Source organism: Lemur catta, chromosome 6, assembly GCF_020740605.2.
Source record: "Lemur catta isolate mLemCat1 chromosome 6, mLemCat1.pri, whole genome shotgun sequence".
In the NCBI taxonomy this organism is placed as follows: domain Eukaryota; kingdom Metazoa; phylum Chordata; class Mammalia; order Primates; family Lemuridae; genus Lemur; species Lemur catta.
In genome coordinates this window covers 34,158,293-34,172,088 of record NC_059133.1, presented here as the reverse complement: position 1 = coordinate 34,172,088, position 13,796 = coordinate 34,158,293, and the positions used below count along the sequence as shown (strand labels likewise).

The window sequence follows — 13,796 nt, the reverse complement described above, 5'->3', positions numbered from 1 at the left end:
AGATCAGATTTAGGATAGTAAAGACCAGTCACTCGGGGCTTTGCACTCAGCCATTAATCTAGATTTAAAAGCAGCCACTGCCCCACCTAAATGTGCAAAGTAATGACTGTCATCATGTTTTCATATATTACTCATCCATTTTCCGTAATAAAATTCAGCACATTAAAAATTAGAAAAGCTCTTACCATTGGCAGCAAAACAGAAATTACTCCTGAGTATAAACTTGAATAAATGGAATATAGCTCAGTACTAAGACTTCAGATGTACCATAATAGCAAAATATTGAAAATCATAGTATTATCCAGGAGTGGGAGAAGGAATGTAACATGATGACTAAGAGTCCAGTCTCTGGAGATAAGTTTGGAAAACTTTTCTGTAAGGGACAGATAGTAAATATTTTAGGCCTTGTGTATCGTACGGCCTCTGTCCAAATTACTCAACTCTGTTGTGGTAGCACAAAAGCAGCCACAGACAATGAGGAAGTGACTGGGCATGGCTATGCTCCAACAAGACTTTATTTACAATAGCAGGTAGCCAAACATGGGCCATAGTTTGCCCACTCTTGCTATAGAGACCAATAAACTTAGCTTTTCATTATTGGCTCTGTCATTTACCAGACATATGACCTGGGGAAAGTGTTAATGTGTCTTAAGCTTAGTGTTCTGAGTATAATAACTGCACCAACTTCACAGATGGTAGTTAGAACTAAGTGAGGTAATACATGTAAACTGTTTAGTACAATTTCTGATTTATGTCTAGATCAAAAGTAAATAGCCATTTTTATTACTATCAAGATAAATAATTTCTTTAATTTTCTAGAAAGTAAATTTCATACTGAAAATCATATTTGTTTAGAGAATTCTAAATTTGAGAGAATGATTAATCACTCACATGCCAGGAAAGACTCTATTTTATTTACCCCATGTTTTATGAGAATGGTGGGAACACGTGCACGGACCAGAACAAAAGCAAGACAGTGATACTAAACCTGCCGTAGGATGGCCTCTTTATTTGCCAGCTCATTTTCTAGTTTATCATTCATGTCATGTATGGAGGTAGATTCTCTCTGAGCACTGAGGTAACGTTTCTCAAGGGTCGTGATTCTTTCTTCCATATCTTCCTTCTGTGCCATGGCCTACAATTAAAATAAAAAGTCAAATTAGATTCTCAGATAATTTAATACATTGTCTTGCGTTTTAAGTAAAATAGTAAGACGTAAATACTATTGCTTTTTTCAAGCGAATACTCATTCCTTCCTTTTCATGGAAGGAATGCAAGATTTCATGTAGTTTTCCCAACTTATCAGTCTAAATTCTTCTTGCATCATGGGTTAACCCAAAACTTTCTGCTTCCTGAAAATGCAAAGGAGTACATTTTGAAACTGTCTACTGTAGAATTGACATCTTTAGAAAAGAAGTGTATAACGAGCAGTAGAAACAAGTACAATTGCAGGTAGAGTTGCAAATCATTATTGTTAAAATGGTCGCTACAATTCTAACTTGCAAATCAATCTTCAAATAATGGATAACAAATACCATCCTTATTCTCACCTTAAACATAAGAAAGAGTGACTCAGCAGTTAAAAGAGTAGGCTAAAAAAATGATATATTTGAATCATATTCACAATGAATTCATTAATTGACTTAGGAACTTAACAATTTCCCTTGCTGTATACATTTCGAATATGAATTTAGAGAAGTCAATGAACACAAAACTATAGGAAAATGAAAATTAGTGCAAATGAAGAAAACCATGGCATTGATATTTTATTTTATTTTTTTCTTTTTATTTCAGCATATTGCAGAGGTACAAATGTTTAGGTTACATATATTGCCTTTGCCCCATCCGAGTCAGAGCTTCAAGCATGTCCATCCTCCAGAGGGTGCACACCACACCCATTAGGTGTGAATATACCCATCCCCTCCTCCCCCCTCCCACCTGCCTGACACCCAATGAATGTTACTACTATACGTGCACATAAGTGTTGATCAGTTAATATCAATTTGACAGTGAGTACATGTGGTGCTTGTTTTTCCATTCTTGTGATACTTCACTTAGTAGAATGGGTTCCAGCTCTATCCAGGATAATACAAGAGGTGCTAGAACACCGTTGTTTTTTCTGACTGAGTAGAACTTCATGGTATACATATACCACATTTTATTAATCCACTCTTGTATTGATGGGTACTTGAATTGTTTTCACATCTTTGCAATGCGAATTGTGGTGCTATAAACATTCTAGCCCAGATGCTTTTTTATAGAATGTCTTTTTTTCCTTTGGGTAGATGCCCAGTAATGGGATTGGTGGATCAAATGGTAGTTCTACTTTTAGTTCTTTGAGGTATCTCCACATTACTTTCCACAGAGGTTGTACTAGTTTGCAGTCCCACCAGCAGTGTACGAGTGTTCCTATCTCTCTGCATTCATGACAACATTTATTGTTTTGGGACTTTTTGATGAAAGCCATTCTCATTGGAGTTAAGTGATATCTCATTGTTGTTTTGATTTGCATTTCCCTAATGATGAGAGATGTTAAGCATTTTTTCATATGTTTGTTAGCCATTAGTCTGTCTTCTTTTGAAAAGTTTCTGTTCACGTCCTTTGCCCACTTTTTGATAGGGTTGTTTGATTTTTTTCTTGCTGATTTTCCTGAGTTTTACATAGGTTCTAGTTAGCAGCCCTTTATCAGATGTGTAGCACATGAATATTTTCTCCCATTCTGTAGGTTGTCTGTTTGCTCTCTGCTGATAGTTTCCTTGGCTGTGCAGCAGCTTTTTAATTTGATCAGGCCCCATTTATTTATTTTTGTTGTTGCTGTGATTGCCTTTGGGGTCAGAAAACCATACCATGCTCATGGGTCAGGAGAATCAACATTGTTAAAATGTCTATACTACCCAGAGTGATCTACAGATTCAATGCAATCCCTATGAAAATACCAATGTCATTTTTCACAGATCTAGATAAAAATAATTCTATGCTTTGTATGGAACCAAAGAGGACCCTGTATAGCAAAAGCACTCTTAAGCAAAAAGAAAAAATTGGGAGGCATCAATTTACCAGACTTCAAGCTATACTACAAGGCTATAGTAACTGAAACAGCATGGTACTGACACAAGAACAGAGACACAGACAGATGGAAAAGAACTGAGAACCCAGATATAAAACCATCCTCATATAGCCATCTAATCTTTGACAAAGCAGACAAAAACATACACTAGGGAAAAGAATCCTTATTCAATAAATAGTGCTGGGAAAATTGGATAGCCACATGTAGAAGACTGAGACAGTATTGCACCTCTCACAAAAATTAACTCACAGTGGATAACAGACTTAAACCTAAGGCATGAAACTGTAAGAATTCTCGAAGAAAATGTTGGAATACTCTTATCAACATTGGCCTAGGGACAGAATTTATGAACAAGACCCCAAAGACATTGATATTTTAAACAACCTAATTTATAGATAATAATATAGAGATGAATTTATCTTACTAACAGCTTACATGAAAATTTATTAGTAGATTGATAATCTACTTTATTGACAAGATGTTGGGGGAAAATTAGCTGTAGAAGTATGTCTCATGGGTCTGGAATGGTTTCCTGAGAACGTGGGTAGTGTCTTTATATAAGGAGCCTAGAATCAAGAGAATGGTGATAGTTTCCATATATTAATATCCAGATTAATTTGATCATTCATTTCCAATCAGTCTCTATCATTCTCCTCCTGGGTCCAGAGCCAGTCATGCTTCAGTTACAGTGCAGATAACCTTTCTTCCAATCTTCCAAAATAAATAGAAGCCCTTAAATGGACAGTCCTTCTCTCACCACCACCTGGAATTTTAACCACATGCACACAAATCCATAACTTCTAGCTTTCAGTTTAGAACAAATGTTCCACCTTCTACCAGAGGTTAGTCTTTATCTGTCCTCTGGGTTCTATGCTTTTTCTCATTTAAGGACCTCAATCACTTTTTTCTCCTGGATTTTTAACGTGATAATAGGGGTAAATTCCATAAGAACAGCTGAAATAGTGAAATTGGCTTACAGAAGAAAGTGGTACAGATCAGAGGGGTGAAGGCCAAAGAAAAAAGGAGGATTCCAAAAACATAAAAATGACAATGCTAAGTTACCTTTTTGCCTGACCTTTGAACATAATTGAGTTGAAAGAAATTTTAACAAACTGTTAGAGAATATGGGTAGATTTATCATAGTTTAAAAAATAAATAAGCAAGTTAACATCTCAGGTAATTCATAAGATCCTGGAAAAACAGAAATTTGTACCACAAGAGAGATATTACCATTGGAAACTACTACTCGGATCAATTGTGAAAATTATTCACAGTCATAAAAATGGTAACACTGAATGTGATTTTGAGATAACTATAATGGACAGATGAGTGAAAGAGAAAGTAAGGGTAGGAATAAAATAGGTAGTCTTCATCTAATATACTAGTAAGACAGATATTAGGTTTAAATAAGAGAAAAAATACCAGAACTCATGGATGAAAGGGTTGAAATTAGCAATCTCAGGGAAATGGGGTGAAAACATGAGATGAGAAGTGGGCAGGGAATGTGTGTGTTCTTGTGTTTATTTGTGTACTCTCTTGACATTGACTTTGAAAAATTATATTTATATAAAAAATTAAAATTAATTAAAAAGTAATATATCTACTATGAAACTCTTCAAAAACAGGAGCATTGACATAGTATATACTTTCTCCAAATCCTAGTTTGCAATAATTATTAACTGTTGTCATGGGTAAATGTTGTTTGCCTTTACTATGCTTCACCTTCTTCATATATTTTGTTTGGTTAGGGTACTATTAATAATACCTGCCATATAACACTGTTGTTAAGAATTAGGTAACATAATATTTTAAGTGCTTTGTATGGTGCCTCATGTAGAACATACCCTCAATAAATAATAGCTGTTTTTAAAACTATTAATTACTATTATGTCCACAATTAGCTGATCTAATTCTATGGCATACATTATATGCAGGAATCATTATACACAATTTTTACTGCATTTTTGATTTAGGGATTTATGTGGGAGATTCAGTTTTTAACTGCAGGCTGTGTTGCTAGAAATAAATTTTGAATTTACAAGTCAGAGAAATAGCTTTTCCCTCTGTGTTATTTAATTCTAAAAGAGGAACATATTTAAGTCCCTAAAAACTGCAACCTAAAAAAATGAGGGAAAAAAATAAATAATGATCTGTTGGCCTAAAGTTTATGCATAAATTGGATTTTATTATATCTGATCAATATAACTCTATAGCAACTTAGATCTAAGAGAGTGAAAGATATAACTACATCTTTCAGATAATAGAAGAGACAAAATCAATAGTATTAATTCATTTAATCACACAGTGAACTTTTGAAGAACTTTTAATAGGAAGCTGGAAAGATAAGCTGGTTTTATGCACAAAACAAAATACAATTAAAATACTTTGTGAAAATTTCACAGCCATGTATTTAAGGAGATATTATCATCTATACACAATTTGTAAACTTTTTGATTAAAAAGTGAAGAGCTGGAGCCCATTCTACTAAGTGAAGTATCACAAGAATGGAAAAACAAGCACTACATGTACTCACCGTCAAATTGGTATTAATTGATCAATACTTCTGTGCACATATGGTAGTAACATTCATCAGGCCTCAGACAGGTGGGAGGGGGCCGGAGGGGATGGGTATATACACACCTAATGGGTGTGGTGCACCCTGTCTGGGGGATGGACATGCTGGAAGCTCTGACTTGGGTGGGGCAAAGGCAATATATGTAACCTAAACATTTGTACCCACTAATATGCTGAAATAAAATATATATATATAATAAAAAAGTAGAGTGTTAAGCCACTTTTATGAGATTTTTTATTTTTATGTGCATTTTGTCTAGCTTTAGTCCACCTTACCTACTCTAATAGGTCAAAATCAATTTAAGGATTTGTATTTCAAGACAAAACTTTAAATGAAAGTAAATTTGGATAGATTTCTTTTTTGACAAAGAAAAACTACAGGAATATATTCTGAAACCACTAATGGAACAAAATTATAAAAATCATTTTAGATATATTAGATTACCCTCACATGCAAAGAAAAATACATTTTGGTTTTTTTAATTATATACTTGTTTTTTCCTATTGCCTAATTTTTCCTTCATTGATTCAACAAACATTTATCACCTGCCCAATATATAAATCATACTGTGCTAGCAATGCTATAGGAGTACCAAGAAAAATTAACTTTTTTTCCTACTAAGAAACTTTAAAGTAGACTTTGTGTGACCACAACCCAGTAATATATTATTCAGGAAAATAAAAGTGAAATATAGAGCTTTGAGCATGAGTAATTTCTTTTATAAGTTCTTCTTTTGTAAGATGATTTTTCACATCTTCTTGCTTATTGGAAAGGATAACCAAAAGATTGATTATTTAGAGGGCAGTTATATTGTAGCTGAATTTTTATGATAGTTGCTATTGTATTGTGCTGATTTGTGAAGCAGTTCATAGTGTAAGAAGCACAAGTTTTACGGCAAGCCAATCTTGTTTCTTGTTGATGCTTGGGGACAGGGCAGTACATAGGCCTTGGGCACATCACTGTAACTCACTAAGCCTTTGGGTTCTCATTTGAGAAAAATAGGGATAATAATAAGTACTTTCCCTCTAGGGCAGGAATTAGAGAAATTAAACATAATGCAACTGTAATAGTTTTCACATGTTATTGTTCCTTTAAAAATCCTTAGCAAACCAGAGACCTGTAGCTTGAGATGTAAATCTTTCAGTAATATTTTATTCACCCTCCCAGTGTTGTGTGTGCATGTGTGTGTGTGTGCATGTGTGTGTGTGTGTGTGTGTGTGTGTCTGTGTGTGTAAAACAATGTGATGCTTCCAGAAAGGTAGTCTGAGTATCGGCTCCTTTCACAGGTCTTATCATCTCTGTCACTTCCTACTGTCTTGCACCTGGCACTTCACACATTTATATTGCCTGCTTGGCTCTGAAAACATTTGTGTTTGCAACTTCCCTTCAAAGGTGGATAATAAAAGCATATTCCTTTCTCATGAAACTCTTCTAAAATTTAATTACATAGAAATTATGGAGCTGATAAGAATAGCTGTATTTTAAAAGAATTCTTTGTGAAAGGACAATGCCTTACCCATTGGAATGGATTCCTAATAAAGAGCACCCGCATCAGAGGACTGACATTTTCCATCTGACTGAGCTTTTTGTCACCTACATCCAGACACTGTTAGTATCAAGGAGTTATTTTTAAATGGGCAACAAGGCACGGGGAGCTGCAGATACTAGGCTGTATCTTTAAGTAACAATGGATCAGATAAGCATGGATAGAGTAGGTGAGTGCTAAAATTAACAGCTGACTCTCCAGAACCAAAAGAATGATGAAATACAGAATGAGCAAAAGATCGAGAAATGGGCCTAGTGATTTGATAGCCAGAAATCCTAGTGATTCCTTAACAGTGATATAGAAGAGGGGTTAAACTTCATCTACTTTATAAATTCTCTGAGTTTGGGTTGTGAGGACGGGTGAAGAGGAGACATGTATTCATGAACTATTAATTCATAAATCATTGTTTCATTATCTGTGCTGAAGTGGAAGAGTCCACCACTTCCTGGATCATCTATTTTTTTTGAGATAGTAGACCTTGTTTTAGCACATATTCCGATAACAATAATGCCTTCTGATATGTGCTTATTATAAACACTTACAAATATACATTCTTTCAAAAAAGATTGTTTTGAGTGCCTATTATACACTTAATAGCTGTTTAGGTGATTAGAAGAGAGCAGTGAATAAAACAAAAAAACAAAAAATCCCAGCCCTTATGAATCTTTGTGTATAGTTAGGGATGGAAGCATATAAGAAAAAAGTGAATCAGTAAAATATATGCTGTGTCAGATGACACTGCGTGCTGTGGGTAAGTAAATGAAAGAAGAAGGAGAGTATATGTGTTAAAAGCAAGGTCAGGGAACACTTCACTGAGAAGACATTTGAGGAAAAGGCAGTGGGAAAAGAAAATGCAACAAAATAGGTCCAGCTTGCTTAAAAGGCAACCTAAATTAAACAGAGTGGGCTAGGATGGGAGAGTAGGAGATGATCTCTAAAAGGTCAGGAGGGTGGTAGTAGAGATTGTATGTGGCTTATAGACCACTGCAAGGGCTTTGATATTACTGTAAGTAGAATAGGTAGCCATTAAAAATTTTAAGCAGAAAAGTGACAAGTAAATTTGGAGGAACATCCCAGAAGTATAGTGTGCTGCTTGCCCAGTGAAGAAGTAAGTGCTCCGGAAGGGAAGAGTGGTAAGTGGATCAAGTGCTTCTAAGGACTGAGAATTGGCCCCTGAATTCAGTAACATGAAGGTTAATAATAACTTTTATGAGAACAGTTTTGATGGGTCAGTGGGGGCAAACGTATGATAAAACAGGCTCAAGAGAGAATGAGAAGAAAATAAAAAAGATGTAAAAAAGATTACATAAAAATGGAAAAATTGAAAAGTGACAAAATAAAATTTTATAAATATAAATAATTTTCCTTCTAATTGGGAGTGAGAAAGTAAAAAGATTCTAAACTTTCACCTTAGCAAGTAAGATGATTTGGCAATGTTACAAATAAAATATCCCCTTGTATCTCTTGTAGTAACTTTAAAGTACTCTCTCTTTTAAGTAAATGAAACAATGTTAAGTCTAACAAGAATTGAATATATAGAAAAAGAAAGGTTATGTTATGTATGTGTGTATATGTATATTCACACATATATATTTACATTCATTGATACAAAACCAAAATAAGAGATGGGACAATTTAAAGTATTGTTTTTGAGCATTCTCATATGCTAACTGTATAGCCATTCATGATTCATACCTATATCCGGGGTTATTTAAAATTAGATGCTTATTTTTTTTTAAATTATTAAAAGCATCAGAACGTCTTTGTTATATTTGAGACTTGGTGCCACAAATTTCTTTTCATACACTGTTAAAGAGTTCATGAAGTAAACTATTTTGCTTTACTGAACAAGTTCCATAACGAATATAATGCATCTCAAACTATGGTCTTTTGGGAAGAAGTAAAAAATATATACCATTAGGGGAAATTATGGAATGAGCAGCTTAGAAGCAGCATTCAGGAATCAAAGACTGAAAGTGGTATGAATCACTTACCTCCCTAATGTCCCTTTGATATTTGGTGTTCATTTCTTCTGTTTTAATGAGGTCCTTTCTTGCTGTCTCTGCTTCCTGTTCCACCTCTCCCACTCGGGAAGAAAGGGCTGCTAAACGTTCTTTCATTTGGGCCATTTCATAATTTTGCTTTTCAAGCAATTCTTGTAGTTCAACTATTTGACTAGTTTCATCAGTTGAGTCTATAGAACCATTGGACAAACGCTGCAGGAATAGAAAAAGAAAAGGCACTTAGGATTTTCTTCATCTTTAATTTAAAATTCATGAACTTAAAGAAATGAAACTGATATAGCTTTCACACTGAGAAATAAGAACTTCTGAAAAGAAGTAGTTTTGCAGGAAAACTAAGTTACTGAGAAAACTGTAAATTGTCATTAAAATATGAAAGTAGATCAGTAATATTCAAACAGCTTAACAGATGCATTTATTATTAATATACAATAGTATATTGATTTATCACAGTATTTTATTTTTAATTAATAGGTAAGAACATAGAAACTGTGTAATATTTTTAATTTTTTATTCAAGATACTTTTTGAATTTGCAAGCTTTATTTTCAATAACATTCAGAAAAAGAACTTACACGATATTTTTGATTAAAGATTATTTCCACTGTTAATCTGATCTAGCTGGAACAAAGGTGGAGCATAGAAAAGTATTGATTTCTATATTGCTGTCAACATAAAACTCACATGTGCACACAACCCACAGGAAGTAGGTTGAAAGGAGTTAAATATTTTGAGATTTATTTTTCCTCTTTATGAAGGAGACGCCTAGAAGCCAGGGGTTTTTAGAAGTAAATCTTCAGAAGTATGCCTCACAGGCTAAAATCCAAAATATACAAGGAACTCAAACAACTTAATAGAAAGAAAACAAATAACTAGATTAGAAATGGGCAACAGACCTGAGCAGACATTTCTCAAAAGAAAACAGACAAATGTCCAGCAGACACATTAAAAAAAAAGCTCAATATCGCAAATCATCAAGGAAATACAAATTAAAACTACAATGAGATATCACCTCATACCTGTTAGAATAGTTATTATTAAAAGTTGAAAGAGAACAAGTGTTGCCAAGAATGTGGGAAAAAAGGGAACCCTTGTACATTGTTTGTGGGAATGTAAATTAGTACATCCATGATGGAAAACAATATGGAAGTTCCTCAAAAAATTAAAAATAGGAGTACCATATGATCCAGCAATTTCAATACTGGATATAAAACCAAAGGAATTGAAACCAGTATGTTGAAGAGATATCTATATTCTCATGTTCAATATGGCATTATTCACAACAGCTAAAATATGGAATCAACCTAAATATCCATCAATGGATAAATGGATAAAGAAAATGTGATATATATACACAGTGGAATATTATTTGGCCTTAAAAGCAAAGGGAATACTGTCATTTGCAACAACATGGATGAATCTGGAGGATGTTATGTGAAGTGAAATAAGCCAGGAACAGATAGACAAGTACTACATGATCTTGCTTTTATGTGGAATCTAAAAAAGTCAAATTCATAGAAGTGGAGGGTAGAATGGTGGTTACTAAGGCTAAGGGAAGGCGGTGGTGATGATGAGGAAAGGGGAGATGTTGATCAAAGTGTAAAAAGTTTCAACTGAACAGGAAAAATAAATTTTAGTGATCTGCTGCACAGCATGGTGACCCCAGTAATAATGTATTGTATATTTCAAAATTGCTAAAAGAGTAGATTTTAAATGTTCCCATCACAAAAAATAATGAGGTTAGATTACGGATACATTAATTAGCTTGATTTAATCATTCCACAATGTATACATATATCAAAACATCACATTGTACCCCACAAATATATACAATTATTATTTGTAAATTAAAAATTAAGAAAAGAAACTATGTTCCACAGCCTAGCTGTGTTGGAGAAGCTTTGTGGTGAGAACAGTGCAGCAATTTGGGAGAAATAACTACGAAGAGAAAAAGAGCACATCCAAGTAGAAAGAAAAAGTATGGAAAAAAGCAAAGAAAGTACAGTCAGTTCTGCTGTAATGCTTATTTAACAACATGAGCTTATTCCAAGATGATAGATATATTAGAAAACAATTTTGAACATAAAGTAAATTTTTTGTTTTCTTATGTGCAATTTTGTTCCTGAGAAGCACTGGCTAAACGTAGGAAACCACACCTAGCTGAACCAGGCCACACAGGAATACACGATGTGCACACATGCACATTCCTCAAATATCTAATACTGACCTCAGTTCTGCATGTGTGTTACAAATTTTTCCCTGCACCTGTGTTACAATTTTCTGTCTGATTTCAGATACCTCTCCTTCCACGACTTTACAATAAATGAAAGCCTTTAACCCTTCTAACACCCATATCCATAAGCAAACTTCAGGTTATATTCAGGGTAAAGAGCCTTAGTGATCATTGCATTTATGCAATTGTTAACCTTTTAACATGTGTAAAACTATGCTACCATTTTTATTAGCTTTCTACCTTTATTTTAATGTAATATCAGTAAACATCTTACTGTTATGTCACAAAACCCATTTACTCCCTAAGCTCTGTGTTTTTTATTGCACAATTTTGCATTCTCATGATTTTCAGAAATGCAAATGTCGCATAGAGCAGAATTAACTGTAGGAGAACTGGGAAAGAACAGAAAGCATCATAACGCAGTGAGAAAGATAAAACAGTGAAAGGGAAAGCAGACAAAAGGCTAAAAGTATTGCTAAGTCCAATAACCTAATACAATGTGAGAGCATGGAAAAACATGGGCAAATCCAAATTAAAAAGGCAGGGAAAGATGAAGACAGACTCAATTGCCTTTTTTTCAGTTGACTGGAGCAATTTCTCATCATGAGGAGGTAGAAATTCTATTAAATCTTAAACTTGCCCAGTTACTTATAGATTATGTATAGAGTTTGAAAATATTTGAAATTACATCAAAAACTCTCCAAAATCACTCCTCAGTTATGCCAAATTTGGACATAACTGAGTTGCAATTGATTTTAGCCTTCTTTCCTAATCCAGTTCTCAATTGCTGCCTAATGATTATATAAAATGGCTTTTCTGACTTCAGTGTACAGATAGTTGTGCATTGTAAAAGTTCACAGTTCCCTTCCTCTGAGAGCAATTCATAAAGACTTGCTCAGCTCTGATTTTTCAGCAAGCAACCCTCTTAGCAGCAAGGAGAACAGAGACTCTCATCTAAGGGGGATGTTGCCAATGGACTGCAGCCTCCACTCCAACATTCCTATATATTTGTAACATTGCTCACCCCTTTTATTGGATAGAGTTCTGTACTCATATTACAGGAGTTCTGTGATCAAATAATGAGTAATATTTGCAAAGCACTAGGTCTGTGGATCCAAATTTTATCTTAAGAGTTAAATCAGTAACCAGCAGGGACTTCTTGTGAATAAAATTTGGAAACTGTTACTAAAACTGCAATACAATTGTACTAAATAATTAAATTAAAAAATACTTCTTAAAAATAGGAGAAAATATCTCTGTTCCTGAGGTAAACAAATGTAACTTGATATATTCAAACAATGAAAAAGAACAAGCTACTGGGATCTCCAATAACAAGAATGAATCTCAGAAACATGCTGAAAAAAAGAAGCTATATAAAAAATAGTGCTTACTATGTGGTTCCATTTTAATTAAATTCTAGAAAAGACCATTATAATCTATAGTGGCAGAAAAGCAGACTGGCTGTTTTCTGGGCATGAGCAGTGGGGAGTGGTATTGTCTGCAAAGCGGCACAGGGGCACTTTTAAGAGTGTTGAGAATGTTCTCTATCTTGATTGTGGTAGTGTTTACATAGGTACATACATATTTATCAAAATCATGGAATTATGCACTTAATTATATGCAAACTATACATTAATAAATTGGCTTTGGAAAAAAAAACCCTACAAAAAACACAAAAATAAATTTTTGTTTTGAAAAGTGTTTTAGATACTTGAAAAATTACATTTAGGATTCTAGAGCCCTAAGGAATGTTGGAGAAATTGAGACTCAGGTAATCATATAGAAGTGATGTGAATTAAAATGCAGAATTTTTAATTTACAGTTCAGTTCATGTATACTTTACCATAATGCTTCTAATCAGAACCTATAAAGCAACAGCAGAAAATTATACATGCTGCATGGTATGGACAGGTAATTATATAAGCCACTCATATGTGTGTACATGTGTGTGTGTACGCACGTATGTATATACACATATATATGAGGGGTGTGTTTGTGTGTATAAATATACATACTACCTGCACACACCATATATATGTGTGTATATATATTTGAAAAATATTTTTGGTGCAACTAAATGATATTTATTTTGTAATGAGAAAATGATTATTCTAATTCTGTGCACCTGAGGTCCATTAAAATCTTGTTTAAAAATTACATATGTTTAAATGGGCTCGAGGTAAGAGAAATTTAACTAAATATAAATAGTAATGAGGCAAGTAAAATAAAACACTTTTAAAATGTTAACCTCTTTAATTTGTTTAAGCAGCAGATGTGCCCTGCATTGTCTTTATGCTACTTTTTGAGACTATCCATGGGAATATTTTCAAACTCTCAATTTTTCTCTCAAGTATT

The 13,796-nt window shown here is 33.8% G+C and overlaps 1 protein-coding gene across 3 annotated transcripts in view; it reads right to left on the bottom strand.

Moving 5' to 3' along the window:
- PPFIA2 (PTPRF interacting protein alpha 2) overlaps window positions 1–13,796 on the bottom strand; it is a 412,913-nt gene that overhangs the window by 96,661 nt on the left and 302,456 nt on the right. For all 3 annotated transcript variants that reach the window (XM_045553300.1, XM_045553298.1, XM_045553299.1), the window contains 2 exons: window positions 9,183–9,404; window positions 989–1,135 (listed from right to left, as the gene is read on the bottom strand). In XM_045553300.1, coding sequence (XP_045409256.1) covers window positions 989–1,135; window positions 9,183–9,404 — 369 coding nt within the window. The remainder of the gene's footprint in view (window positions 1–988; window positions 1,136–9,182; window positions 9,405–13,796) is intronic.